Source organism: Doryrhamphus excisus, chromosome 10 (genome assembly GCF_030265055.1).
Source record: "Doryrhamphus excisus isolate RoL2022-K1 chromosome 10, RoL_Dexc_1.0, whole genome shotgun sequence".
Taxonomy (NCBI): Eukaryota; Metazoa; Chordata; class Actinopteri; order Syngnathiformes; family Syngnathidae; genus Doryrhamphus; species Doryrhamphus excisus.
Window position 1 is genome coordinate 816,347 of NC_080475.1, and position 14,809 is coordinate 831,155.

At 38.0% G+C, this 14,809-nt stretch overlaps 2 protein-coding genes across 2 annotated transcripts; both read left to right on the forward strand.

Annotated features, from left to right (window-relative positions):
• The first annotated feature begins 475 nt into the window (after positions 1-475).
• gpatch3 (G patch domain containing 3) lies at positions 476-6,304 on the forward strand. The gene is made up of 7 exons (XM_058084586.1): positions 476-913; positions 1,793-2,256; positions 4,427-4,601; positions 4,697-4,756; positions 4,827-4,948; positions 5,022-5,149; positions 5,919-6,304. Exons 1-7 carry the CDS (start codon positions 508-510, stop codon positions 6,100-6,102), a joined length of 1,539 nt encoding a protein of 512 aa, XP_057940569.1. The 5' UTR covers positions 476-507; the 3' UTR covers positions 6,103-6,304.
• An 808-nt stretch (positions 6,305-7,112) lies between these two features.
• On the forward strand, positions 7,113-14,783 carry gpn2 (GPN-loop GTPase 2). The gene is made up of 5 exons (XM_058084368.1): positions 7,113-7,789; positions 7,865-8,021; positions 12,068-12,228; positions 13,503-13,633; positions 13,811-14,783. Exons 1-5 carry the CDS (start codon positions 7,382-7,384, stop codon positions 13,887-13,889), a joined length of 936 nt encoding a protein of 311 aa, XP_057940351.1. The 5' UTR covers positions 7,113-7,381; the 3' UTR covers positions 13,890-14,783.
• The last annotated feature ends 26 nt before the right edge of the window (positions 14,784-14,809 follow it).

Genomic DNA, 14,809 nt, shown 5'->3' on the forward strand with positions numbered 1-14,809 from the left:
AACCACTAAAATGTACTCTAGTATATGGTACCACATTAGCTTGACACAGAAGTTGCCTGTACAAATAATTTTATTAAATTTATGCCATACAACCGTATTGAATGGTTTCCTTTCCACTGTGCAGCCTGTATTTACTAATTAATTTCTGAACCTTTCATAAGTCATAATATGTAATAATACATATAGGACATATAAATATATACACTCCAACAGAATTGTCAGAACTAAAGTCAGTTATGATATTATGTGAAGTTATTATGATTTTATTGAACAACAGAACGGCTACAGCAGACATCCAAGCAAAATCAGTTAATTGTGTTCAATAATATTCAAATAATTATTTAATCTAAATACTTTCTCTAGCTTTAAAATCTTGTAATAATGCAGTTTTTAGTCATTTTCATATATTTAATTCTAAACGTAATATGAATTATGCGTCACATCCGGTTACTGTGTCCTATACCGGAAGCGGAATTAACGTCATTTCCGTTGCAAACAACGATAAACATGGCGGAGTCTCAAGGGGTAGCTCCCGTGTTTTTCGTTATTAGCAACATTCCCGTCACTTTTCGCTCAGCGGACCTCAGGAATTATTTCAGTCAGTTTATAGAGAGCTGCGGCTTCCATTGTTTTCATTACCGCCACAGACCAGAAGTGCTCCGGGAGCCCCAAGTGTGTGGGGACGGCGAGGAGGACGGCGACAAGTCGTCTTCTGGGAGCGACATGGCAGCTGCTAACAGCACTGACAACAAAAAGGAGAAGGCCAAATCTTGCTGCTGTGTCGTATCTGTTCACGGAAAAGAAGCTGACAGATTTTCCAGAATGTACGGAGGGAACCACTGGATCGATTCGAAGGGCGTGTGGTTGTCCAGAAGATGTGTCGTTAAAAGAGTTAAAGTTTCACAAAACAACGGTTAGTATTATTCCCTGGATGGTACAAAGTGAGATTTTAAGCCTGTAGTTTTTTTCCCATTAGCAATGCTCACTATTATGGTACCCTCACTATATTCATTCATTTTCTACCGCTTTTCCTCACGAGGGTCGCTGGAGCCTATCCCAGCTGTCTTCAAGGCGAGAGGCGGGGTACACCCTGGACTGGTGGCCAGCCAATCACAGGGCACATATAGACAAACAACCATTCACACTCACATTCATACCTATGGACAATTTGGAGTGGCCAATTAACCTAGCATGTTTTTGGAATGTGGGAGGAAACCGGAATACCCGGAGAAAACTCACCATATTGATGTTTTCAAAAATTAAATAGCTGTTTTGTGGATGAATACAGCCTATTGTTCATAAAAATGCACACATTTGCCTAAATTAAGCATTTTCAAGCATAAAACTAGATTATTAAATTATCCATACATACATTTTATATGTCACTTATCACTAGGGTTGCTATGACTGGTTGCCAGCCAATCGCGGGGCAAACAACCATTCACACTCACATTCAAACCTATGGAAAATTTAGAATTCCACAATTAACCTAACATTCATGGAATGTGGGAGGAGAAAACCCAGGCCTAATTCCTACTGAGCAGGTCTTCAACCAATTAAACATGATAAACAAGGGACGGCTGTACACATACACCCAAAAGTGAAGGCAAAAGTTGTCAAATGACTTTACAGCTGCCCTGCATCATACTGAAAGCTGTTTCTAATACTACGTTGCAATAGCTTTGACATAGCTTAAATAGCTACAACAACAGGTTAAATATACTGCTGGGACTTTCTTTGATGCTGCTGCAATTGAGTGAAGCATATTTTCATGTGATTTTGTTTTCCCCAGATAGTCCACAGTTTCCTTATAAGACGAGGTATGAGCAGCGGCATCGAGTGGCCCAAACGGAGCACTTCACCCTCTCCGACCTCAATAGATTATCCGAACTCAATCCACCTGCCCTGATGCAGAACGGAAACGTGGGGACACCGGTCAAAGTGTTTTTGCAGCTCATCCAGTCCTGCCGCCTGCCTCCTCGCCTCATCCGGAAATTGGGCCTCACTTTTCCCAAGACTGGCTCCAACCGTCGCTATGGCAACGTGCCTTTCCAGTACCAGGACACTTGCACACTTCCTGCCACAGAAGAGACTGTTTTAACAGCTGCCGGGCATGAGATATCTGGCCCTGGCACCTTTGCAGGTAGAACGTCAGGATTGATGCCGCAGGCTGACGGCTCTGAGACAACAGAGAGCGATGAACCACACGGAGGAGAAGAGGAGGCGGAGGAGGATGTTGAATCAAATGCAGATGATGTAAGATCAACACTTTATTTAGTATGTTTCCTGCAAATATAGTTTATTTTGTTTCTGTGCAACTAGGGAATGGTATAATAGTCAATATATGAAAATATTGACAATCTGCCGCTTGTCAGGAATTGATCGTACATCAGGGGTCTCAAACTCAATTTCCCTGGGGGCCACTGGAGCTAGGGTCTGGGCAAGGCTGGGCCGCATCAAAAAAACAAACGCATTTATTAAAAACAGAAAAATATACAAACTTTTTCAGTGCTTTGGTTCCGATTTTCTACAAGAAAAGCTCTGATAAAACATTCCACTGTTCTCAAATATCTTAATTTTTATTTTTCTGCACAAAATGCTGAAAAATAAACAAATTAAGAATAAAGAAAATCAATCAGTAATAAATAAATATAATAATAATAATAATAAAACGGCAAATAATAAAAACTTAAGAAACCACATATAGTTGGTGGGTAGACAAATTATTTTTTTCAGATTAAAATTAACAAAGCATTATTAGAGCCCTGCAGACATGACAAAACACGACTATAGTCACATTTATACTCTTTTTATTTACAACATATTGCGCAACTGCAGGGTCTTGAGACACATGCTAACTCGCAAACTAGAGAGCTAGCGACCTAAACGGTAGCCTTCAAGTTATTTCCTTTAAACTTAAATAGCCAAAAACTTACCACTTCCACACGGATAGGGAGGATAACTATTAACAGTTATTTAACCTTTAACATGAACATTAATCAAACGTAATAATTTTTTCTGGGTACATGATACCATACAGCATCCATATCAAACTTGCGCGGGCCGCACTAACATTAAACTTTCATATCAAGGCGGGGGCCTCAAACTAGTGTCCTGCTGGCCACATTTGGCCCGCGGACCGCGTGTTTGAGACCCCCTGCTGTACATGTTTCATGGATTGAATTTATCAGGCAAAATGGCTGCAGCCAGCAGTCATGCTATTGATGCTGTCTCACATAGCTTAGAGCAACATAGGAGCTATTGGAAGTTGAGCTCCATCCGTGCAGACGTGTGTGATGGCTCAACTCCTGCGGTTGGCATTATAGCTCACACCTGGCAGTGACAGGAAACAGGAGTTCAGAACAGTCAGAATGTGATTATCCTATCTCAGGGGTGTTTAAAGTGCGTCCTGTAAATAGTAGTAGTAGAAATAATAGCAGAATAACGTCATCATTTTGAGCATGAAGTCGTAACAATATTAGGAGAACCATGTGATTTTTCGAAGCATAATTTGAAATATTTAAGAAAGAGAAAGGTAGGTTTTTCTTTAAATACAGTATGTACCACTTCCTAGCATATATGTACGTAGGTTGGTTTACAAAATGTAAAATATTACAGTGGCCTGTGCAGACTGTCATTTACGTGGATCTTTGTTATTTTCAAAAATGTAGCATTGATTTTGCAACAGTTAAAAAGGGAAATGGGCGGCACGGCGGTCTAGTGGTTAGCGCGCAGACCTCAGAGCTAGGAGACCAGGGTTCAATTCCACTCTCGGCCATCTCTGTGTGGAGTTTGCATGTTCTCCCGTGAATGCGTGGGTTTTCTCCGGGTACTCCGGTTTCCTCCCACATTCCAAAAACATGCTAGGTTAATTAGCGACTCCAAATTGTCCATAGGTATGAATGTGAGTGTGAATGGTTGTTTGTCTATATGTGCCCTGTGATTGGCTGGCGACCAGTCCAGGGTGTACCCTGCCTCTTGCCCGAAGACAGCTGGGATAGGCTCCAGCACCCCCGCGACCCTTGTGAGGAAAAGCGGTAGAAAAATGAAAAAGGGAAATGTAGTCAAATATCCATCCCTATTACGCCACTTCCACCAGTTTTTGATCAGGACACATTTGATGACATGCAGATATTATAGCAGTACAAATATACATTGAAAATACTCTCAGACACATATCGCTTATATCATTTTTATCTAACGACATGAAAATAAATTGTTGCTTGCAAGAAAGTTCAGAAACTGCTACTTTTCCCAGCAATATTTACCAGATTTATGTGGGAATGGAGGAACTATTGGATCTGTATGCAGTGTGACCTCATTTCAGAATCTCAAATCATCGCTCTTGACCAGTTCACCAGTCACACATATTTGCTCCGTGCTGGACATCTGAACTCTCTTATCAATTAGCCATTTTTGCTTGCAGGATGACGACTGCTGTGAGGAGTGGGAGCGCCATGAGGCGCTGCATGACGATGTTACCAGCCAAGAGCGGAGCAAAGAGAGGCTTTATGAGGAAGAAATAGAATTAAAGTGGGAAAAGGGCGGCTCAGGCTTGGTGTTCTACACTGATGCCCAGTACTGGCAGGAAGAAGAAGGAGGTAAAAATAACAATATTTTGTATATAATTCATAATTTGTTGTAATTGTACAACTAAAATAGAGATGTTCATATTTCTGTCTTATTTTTGTTTTAGATTTTGATGAGCAAACAGCAGACGACTGGGATGTTGACATGAGCGTCTACTATGATAAAGGTGCTCCATTTTTAAAGGTTTACTTGATCTGTTGACATGATTGGATAAAGTGGTTTGGTTCTTTGAACAGACGGTGGTGACATGGATGCCCGTGACTACGTCCGAATGCGACTTGAAAAAAGGCTAAGAGAAGGTCTTGAACCCGGAGCGGCACACAATCAGAGCATTGGCAGTTTTGAAAGGTTCACAAAGGTAGAGTAGTTGCCACAAGCCGTTGTTGGCAGTGGAATCTTTCAGGTTTCATCACTTAAGGCTTTTCATTCAGGGCTTTGGTCGTCGTGTGATGGAGAAGCAGGGCTGGAGGGACGGGGAAGGCTTAGGGAGCAGTCAGGTTGGGATTTCTGAAGCCCTGGAAAATGAAGGCCAGCATCCACGCTGCAAACGAGGGTTTGGGTAAGTTCTCAAAGTCACCTCTCCCCTATCTGCTCCTTTCCCTATGCGTTGGGGTTGCGGTAGGGCTGCAGGGGAAGTGGCGGGACGACCAGCGAATGGCAACAAAATTATGAGTAATTAAATGTTCGACACATGGCTCCACCTCCAAAGCCTCCTCCTAGCTTCATATTGACATTCTACTCCGATTTCACATCAGCATTTGCAATAAGCGTGACTGTTGTACTGGCGTATTGACACTTTGCCACACCACACTGACTAGCGGCTAACGACTAGCGTCACAATGCCTCAGCACACTACCGAAAGGTAACATAGTTACCATGTTGCTATGTGAAATCATTGCGCCCAGGAAGGAAGTTCCGGTAATGCTTATAAGGACCACCATATGGCACATGCTATTGTTAAGTATTACATGTTATGATGTAATGTACCTGCTACTACATGCATTAGATTTGATGTGCACTTTAAATGATCAAATGTAAAGGTACTCAGCCAACGAATGACAATGTAAGATGATTGTTGAATTGATGGAATTGGAGTCACAGTGTCCCAAACAAAATGTGAATTCCCAACACTTGATGGAAAAACATTAGTGAAGCATAAAGACATAATTGTGGTCTTATTTTAAACCAATACACTGTACATTTGTCTTGTATTATCACATATTTATAAATGATGGGTGAATGAGATGTGCTTTAGCAGAAATTGTATTATTATTATTTTATTCTGCAAGTCAGTGTACTCATGGTAATGTACTGTGTGTATTTTGCAGGTATCACGGTGAAAAGTTAATCCTCTATACTACAAAGAAACCTAGAAAAGATTTCCATGTGACTACAATCTACGATCAACCCAAAGACATGGATGATGGCGACAGCTTGCTCAGACGCCAACCAAACACCAGCATGAAGTACAGAGGCTGGCAGCCAGGTGGCAGCAGTGGACCACGAAGATGACATTTTAGTTTTATTTTATTTTCATCACGCTGTAAAAACTACATTCATCGTTTTTTTCAAGTATTGTATGCAATATTGTTTTAGATTTTGTTGTGACGTACTGTTTTATATTTTTTGTGACCTAAAACAAATAGTATTTAAGGTATTTAAACCTTTACACCTCAATTTATTAAACTTTTATTAATCCCATGAGGGGAAACTATTTTTTAAATTATGTATTGGATTATTTTTATCAACACAGCTGCAACATACACATAAAATATTTTTTTTATTCGTATAATGTTATGTAAATACTTGAGGTATACAGGAGTAGCTCATTAAAATAGAATATAAAATATATGATTTCAGACAATGTTATCAATTAAAGGAAACTGCACTTAGGGCGCCTACACAGATGGCTACTAAAACACCAACAATGTTTTATATACATGCTTTGAGCATGTAGTAGCAGGTACATTACATCATAACATGTAATACTTAACAATAGCATGTGCCATATGTTGGTCCTTATAAACATTACCGGAACTTCCTTCCTGGGCGCAATGATTTCACATAGCAACATGGTTACTATGTTACCTTTCGGTAGTGTGCTGAGGCATTGTGAAGCTAAGTCGTTAGCCGCTAGTCAGTGTGGTGTGGCAAAGTGTTAATACGCCAGTAAAGTAGTTATTTGGCGTTACAGTGTTAGTAATAATAATAACAATATCGCTGTAGCCTGGTTAATATGCATGTCACGTGATATGTAAATGTTGCATATTTGGCGCTTTTTAAGTTTTTTATTGTGTTTAATTATTAAGAAATACATTGTGAATTCATAAAATAGAACGTTTTGAGTGGAAGTAAACAAATATATTAACATTCCAAAGCTTTTGTTTAACATAGACCTGTGTGGTGTCCGACAGACGGTATTCATAGATACATTTATCTTTAATAGTTTATCGTTTTTTAAAGCGTAAACAACAAACATTTATTTTGAAACATCGTAGTTCACTTAACCCGGATGTATATGATGTTAGCAAGTAAGCTAGTTTGTAGGACTTGCTGCGCATGTACATACAAAGCGGCGGGTGATTACCGGGCGGTTTTCAACTTTATAACTTAACCATTCGGTGACACTGGTCAGACCCAAAAGAAGCTAACACCTTTTCGGTTATGAAATACTTTGTATGGCTTGGTCCGAAACGACACATATACGAGTGGAGCGGTTAGCATTGTACAGTACAGTAGAGCTATGCCACCTTTCTTGACTTCACAAAGCTTTTAAAACACATAAAAGAAGATGTCCGAACAAAAAGCTCTTCGTTTCGGCCAGGTGGTGATTGGACCTCCGGGTTCGGGTAAAACGACTTACTGCAGGGCTATGCAGGAGTTCCTCACACAGCTCGGACGCACGGTAGTTGTGGTAAACATGGACCCAGCTAATGAAGGACTTCCATACAACTGCGCCGTGGATATCTCAGAACTGGTCACTTTGGATGATGTGATGGACGGTTTGAAGCTGGGACCCAATGGCGGCCTCCTGTACTGCATGGAGTATGTCGAAGCAAACATGGACTGGTTGGAAAACAAGTTGAAGCAGCACCACGACTGTTACTTCTTGTTTGACTGTCCAGGACAGGTGGAGTTCTACACGCACCAGAATTCAGTTAAAAACATTTTCTCACAGCTGGGGAAGTGGAATTTTAGGGTGAGTGTATTAAACATCATCAATCTCATTTTTTTTTACAAATTCACACCATAACATTTTTTACCTTGCTTTCAGCTCACATCGGTGCACCTTGTGGACTCTCACTACTGTGCTGACCCAGCCAAGTTCATCTCAGTGCTGTGTACTTCACTGTCCACCATGCTACATGTGGAGCTCCCACATGTCAACATCCTCTCCAAGATGGACTTAATAGAACAGTATGGAAAACTAGGTTGGTATGATTGTTTGTTCGCTTCACTTCTGACAAATTATATGTGAGCTAAAATACCTCCAAGTATAGTACAGTATTCACTCTGAGGCAGCACACAGCCGTTTTCCACGGGTTGCCAGTAACTTGTTTATTCCATTTTAACATTATCAACACATGTCGAGCCACCCCTCTCACTTAGGACAACAGATGCAGCCACAGTCCTCTTTTATCACTTTATTCTGACCTGAACGCATCGACAGCAGTGCAATTCCAACACCATATTTGTCACTTTTAATGCAGAATTACAACTTCCTGCATTTAAGTATGAAATAATGCCGCCTACAGAGAACATACTAACTCCTTATTTCTAAAATCACTACTACTTAAACTTGTTGATATAGTTCATCTTCAAACAGCTAAAATGATGCATAAGGCGTGTGTAATAAACACACGCAAACGTAATAACTGCTATTTTGATAGCTACGTGCATGCGTGGGTGTTCTCCCATGCAAAAAAACAAAACAAACAAAAAAAAAAACGACATTTCTGGCAGGAAATACTGTCATTAAGAACTACTGGATAATCTTCACTCGCTAAATGTACTGCAAAAAAGGTCAGTAAGGATAATTCATAATGTCGCTTACAGAGAACATACTAACTTCTTGTTTCTAAAATCACTACTTCAACTTGCTGATATAGTTCATCTTCAAACAGCTAAAATAATGCATAAGGCTAAAAATAACCAATTAGCTAAAAATGTCATCCAATACTTCTCTACAAGAGAGGAGAAATATGATCTCAGGGAAGAAGTACATTTGAAACACTTCTATGCTAGGACTACGTTATGCTAGCCATAGCATTTCAGTATGTGGAATCAAACTATGGAATGGATTGAGTAAGACCCTCAAACAATGCACAACGATGAGCCAATTCAAGAAACAATACAAGCAGTTGATGTTTGCTAAATACAAGGATGAAGAGTCTTGAACCAGTCATGATGTGCTATACATATCACTATATTGACACTTACTATGGTACCCATTATGTCATTGGATGGTCATATCACCTCCTACTTCGGTACATGACAAAAAATTTAAAAAAAAAAAATTTTTTTTTAGGAAAGCAGGAAGTGAACAAATGTAACAGTTACTGATTGTAAAAGTACCAGATGGAGGGGTAGGATTTAATAAGCTTTGCTTCTTCCTACTCCTTTTGGACATGTGGAACTGTGAACTGATTATGGGATGCACTCAATTGTAATCTGATGCATGTTCAAATGAAATAAAACCATGACCATTACCAAATAAATCCTACAAAATATACTCAAAAGTTGAATTGCTCATAACAACAGAGTAAAAGTGCAGTTCAAGTGTCATTAAAGAAACTAGTGTTAGGTTGATAGATGTGCAGACGTCTTTTTTATTGATTAGACATTTCAGTTCATTTGGAGCTGTTTATAATACATACCGATATATATCAAATATTGTCCTGGGATTTATCTTTTTTTTCCCAAAAAAATACAGTAAAAATTGCCATATTTCAGGCATAGGTGCAAATGTTAATGATGATGATTAATTAATTTGAAAACTGTAGTTAATCTCTTTACAAATATTAGTCATTTGATAGCCCTAATATTAAATCTTCCAATAAATAAGACCACTACACTGTTTAGTTATTACTGTTGCTTTCAGAGTATCGATCTGGCAGTTATGTGTCCTGTTTACTTCTGCAATTAACAATTATTTTCTTACTGAAGTAATCTGAAACTTATTTCCATTAAGCGAGTAATCAGTTTGACCCTAGACAGTTGTGACTCATTGTCCAGCGAGCCTTGTGTTTCGTGTCAGTAATCAAAAAATTACACATATGTATACAAACGTAATGCAGAATGAGAGTATGACCAGTCTCACTATAGCACATCCTTTGGTAATACGCAACAAATTTCTATGATAAAACATTAATATTGCAAACTGTTAAGTGTAATAATAAACTAGCCATTCAAAATTACGACATCAAATGTTTATAGTCTTAGCATTAGTGCAGCAGTGTTGCTACACAGACCTTGTCAATGTTGTTTCTTTACATCCAAGTGTAAAAATAAGTGAACAAATGTTGATTTTTAAACCATTGAGAGTGAAAAATATCCTCCCTTAAAGGGGAACTGCACTTTTGAGGGGATTTTGCCCATTTATGTGAAACGCGAATACACATTTCTTTCACTTTTCTGTGCATTATAATGCCAGAAAACTAGTTAATATGAGCCAGCTAACAATGCACATCATTAGGGTACGTCTATTTCAAGGGCATTTTATAGTTTTATAAACATGCTCTGATCATGCACGAACAAGTACATTGATGATAACATGTAATACATACAGTATTTTGCCTTATTTTGATGAAATTTAAAAAAATATATATATATATTAGGGTGCATCAAAAAACACACTTATTATTATTTAGGGGTGCCACCATACATCTGTTTTTGTGGAATAAAGTGGTGAATAGTTCAATGGTCGCCATGGAGATTTGAGGTCAGCAAAGACTGCAGCTCAAGAACTCTGAGGTGATCTTTATGTTTTTGTTGGTATTTATACTCCTATTACATATTACTAGCAAATTTGCGGTTTTGTCTTTGTAATTTGAATGATTTGTAGTCATATTTATAGGTATTTAGTGCTCATTGCCTCTACTGCAGCTAACATTAGCTAGCTACAGTTTGCTAATGACAGTTAGCTAATAGCTGAGCAAGCCTAACATCAACAACAGTAACAGTATTGCTGATGCCTCATATTTATTGAGAGCTGTACTGTATTCCTACATAATCTGATATACACTTGTCCATTTATTATTTTAGGCACTGTGCAACACAACCCACCAGCTAAGCTAACATGCTACCCTCAACAACTAGTTCCTTTCAGACTAGCAGTCGCAGCTTGGTCTTTGGTCTGGGCCCCCTTTGATAACCCAATAGAAAATGATGCTGTATAGAAGTTCATCGTACTCAACATTTTCAGGTCAACTTTTTGGCAATTGCACATTAGAAATTGCGCATTTTCCAAAATTTTACAAAAGTTTATGTGTGAGGTGGCACCCCGAAATCTCAATGGATTTCCTCCAAACTTTGCAAAAGACATTTTTATGTTCATTAGAAAAAAATGGAATGCCAGCCAAATTGATATTATGAATTTAAAATTTACCATTCAAATTTGATGCACCCTGATGCACCCATATATATATATATATATATATATATATATATATATATATATATATATATATATATATATATATATATATATATATATATATATATATATATATATATAGGCTTTATATATTATAAAGTGTATGTATATATATATATATATATATATATATATATATATATATATACAAAATAAAATTTTAAAAATAATACGTAAATAAATAAAATATAAAATTATTAATTTTTTCACATTAAAATAAATTAAAAGAAAAAAAGAGATATATATATATAATTTATATAATATATTTTATATTTATATAATATATATATATTTTATAAATTATATATATATATAATTTTTTATTTTTTATTTATTTTTTGCGTGAAAAAAATAATTTTATATTTTATTTACGTATTATTTTTTAAATGTTATTATTTAATGTTATTAATGTTATTATTAAATGTGTGTATGTATATATATATATATATATATATATATATATATATATATATATATATATATATATATATATATATATATATATATATATATATATATATATATATACACATACATATATAACATTCTTACCTTGACACCCCCTGTTGAGTATGGTGCTTCTCTTTGGAGTAAGTGAAGATCCAAAGGAAAAGCAAAACATGATTGATGCTCGCTGAACTGAGTCGACCACGCTGATAAGCCGAGAGTGTGACATCATGGATTGTCATGTTTAATAAGACTTTCTATTATTGAATATTGTTGGACATATTCAGCTGTAACTATATATTCCACTGTAATACAGTTTGCCCTTCTTAATTCAATTTATTGTAGTAATAATGCTTCTGTGTCCTCTTCAAACAGCATTTAACCTTGATTTCTACACTGAAGTCATGGACCTGAAATATCTACTGGATCACCTGGCAGTGGATCCCTTCTTTAAAAAATTTCGCCGTCTAAACGAAAAGCTGGCAGAAGTCATTGAAGATTACAGCCTCGTCTCATTTGTGTCTCTCAATGTTCAGGTATCACTGTTTGTTTCTAGTTGTACGTTTCTCCGAACGGAAATGTTTTCATTCATATTTTATTCATGTATTCAGGCCGCAAGCACTGTGACGCTGCACTGATTTACAAAACAAAGTGGCTCAAGCTACCACTTTTGAGCCGTGGCAGCATCCATTTCTGTTTTGACTAAGGCGATGATCACCGTGTGACACATAAAGAAATGTAATTTATTCATTCTGTGTGGGAAGTTTAGATAGAGTACAAATAGAAGCGTGTTTTATTGGCCTTAGATTTCTTTCCTCTTGCAATGGATATGCTGTACTATGTACTGTACTGTACTGTCCATGCGAAATGATATTCTTTATTATCATACAAGATATAGAGGAGCTAACCATAATATAATACAATAATGCAAAACTAAAGTAAAACTACTCCTACTTAAAGATGGAACAGGAAGGTGTCTGCAGAGTGATACTCCGAACTGCATTTACATATATTGATAGAATTATCATAAATTCCTGTGTTTGAGCCGTACTTTTTTCGGCTTATACAGCGGTGCGGCTAATTTATGTCTGAATTCTAATCTTGTGACAGCTCCTTTTTATGTCAGAACTGCTACTGATGATTTAAATACTGTGCCTCTCGAAACAGTACCTTTATCACAAGCTATCAGTGCACTCACAAGCTTGTCAACCCATTGGAAATTGCAGCAGACATAAGTCTGACTCACGGTGTCATCTTACAACAGTAAACTCATCACACAGCAACTTAACACTCTAAAGGTATACCCAAGAAAGATACCAAAATGAAAAAACAACTCTTCACGTTTTCTTATAATGCATTGCATTTGCATTGGGGTGCTGCAATGACATCAGCCTCCCTCTGGTGGACAGAAGCAGTATTGCAGTGCCAGACATCCATTTTTGTCCTCCAATGAATCCAGTTCTCATATGCAATGCAATATTTTTTTTCATTGGAAACTTGTATTGTTGCATGTTTGTATATTTCTCAGGCTTGCCCTCTGAGTGTTAAGTTGCTGTGTGATGAGTTTAGTGTTATTTGTGACCGTGAGTCACACTATAATATTGAGTAATTTCCAATTGGTTGACAAGCTGGTTGTGAGTGTTTTCGGGGCTCATGATTGGCTAATGTTAAATAAAGCGCTATCTGGTACAGTAGTAAGAGTTAGCTGTGCTAACTCTTGTACATGTCCCATCCTACCCATCTGTCAGTCAGTAGTATCCTCCCCCTCCGTTGGCTGCTGGACCTCTAAAATCCTTCTATGCATCTGTAGGACAAAGAGAGTATGACGCGGGTGTTGGGGGCAGTGGACAAGGCCAACGGCTACTGCTTTGGAGACCTGGAGGAGAGGAATCTTCAGGCGATGATGTCAGCCGCCGTGGGGGCAGACTTCCAGTTCGGCTCGTATCCTTTTCTCGCAGCTCCGGTGACTCAACTATGACTCACGCCGTTTAACCCCCACGATTTACGGCACCGAGCTGAAAAAGCCGACTGCTTTTCTCATTGCAGTTTAAGGCCAGCTGTAAGCTCAAATAAACACTTAAAAGTGTTCATGTCTGCCTTAACAGCTGACTTACCCAGCACTCTCAGAGTTCAAGAACGCTACGTTGAAACAAATGGAAAGAGTGTGGAGGAGGAAATGGAGTTTTTGAATTGCTGAATGCCAACACACAAACATCGGACCCGGACCTCTCCAGTTGAAAGAACAGACACAGTGGTATTGAACTTTGCACTGAATGACAACATAGATTTTTTTATTCAAACACCTCAACTGTTATTGCCTCAGTTTACTTTACTTAATCAATCAACACTCAATCTTCAATTTTATCAGTAAGAATTCAGTTGCCTAAAACGAGAAGGTGACTTCAAACTATCCTTTTTTGGGAGTTGCATGTCATTTTCCATCCAGCAGATGGCAGCAGATGTGCTCACAAATCCTCCAGTCTGATTTCTAAAATTCTGCTCCAGATTTTCTCCCCAACCGGAGCAGAAAAATTAAGTCAGGCGGGGAGAGGAAGCCACATTAAATCTGTGTTTCTGCACAACTGGCCCTGTGTCTGGTCTTTGGGATGGAAGACACACACACACTCTCTCTCTTTGTGTTCCAACTCTTTTACTTAGTGATCACTAACTGTTCTTTTTGTGTTGTTTACCACTTTTATGCTTTAAAAAATAATATTGAAACAAACATGTTTAGCGTTAAAAAAATGCATGCACCTTTCATTCCTCAGTGGAATCGAGCTGAAGTAATGTGTGACATGACATCACGGCAGTGTGTGTGTGTGTGTGTGTGTGTGTGAGGGTGATTACGTTTCACATGGACTCCATGCATTGAGGGGGTGTGTCAGGCTGAATGTAAAATTCTGTTCCGATGTTTGCACATGTGATCAACTATGCCTTCTCATTGGTACTTCCGGCCTTTTTCTCTCCCTTAAGCCCCCTAGAGGATGGTGTGTGTGTATGTGAGTGTGTGTGTGACTGAGAGAGAAACCACTCTGAGTGACAAATTGAAAGATAGTGTCTTGCATTTATATATTTAAATCAATACACCATCTAGCATAGTAATTGTCTTTTTTTATA

Bases quoted from the DNA above. Each gene is read 5' to 3' on its own strand.
- gpn2 (XM_058084368.1), top strand. From the start codon at position 7,382: ATGTCCGAACAAAAAGCTCTTCGTTTCGGCCAGGTGGTGATTGGACCT. The intron at 7,790-7,864 runs GTGAGTGTATTA...CCTTGCTTTCAG, and splicing joins TGGGGAAGTGGAATTTTAGG to CTCACATCGGTGCACCTTGT. The intron at 8,022-12,067 runs GTTGGTATGATT...CTCTTCAAACAG, and splicing joins AGAACAGTATGGAAAACTAG to CATTTAACCTTGATTTCTAC.
- gpatch3 (XM_058084586.1), top strand. From the start codon at position 508: ATGGCGGAGTCTCAAGGGGTAGCTCCCGTGTTTTTCGTTATTAGCAAC. The intron at 914-1,792 runs GTTAGTATTATT...TGTTTTCCCCAG, and splicing joins TAAAGTTTCACAAAACAACG to ATAGTCCACAGTTTCCTTAT. The intron at 4,602-4,696 runs GTAAAAATAACA...TTTTTGTTTTAG, and splicing joins CTGGCAGGAAGAAGAAGGAG to ATTTTGATGAGCAAACAGCA.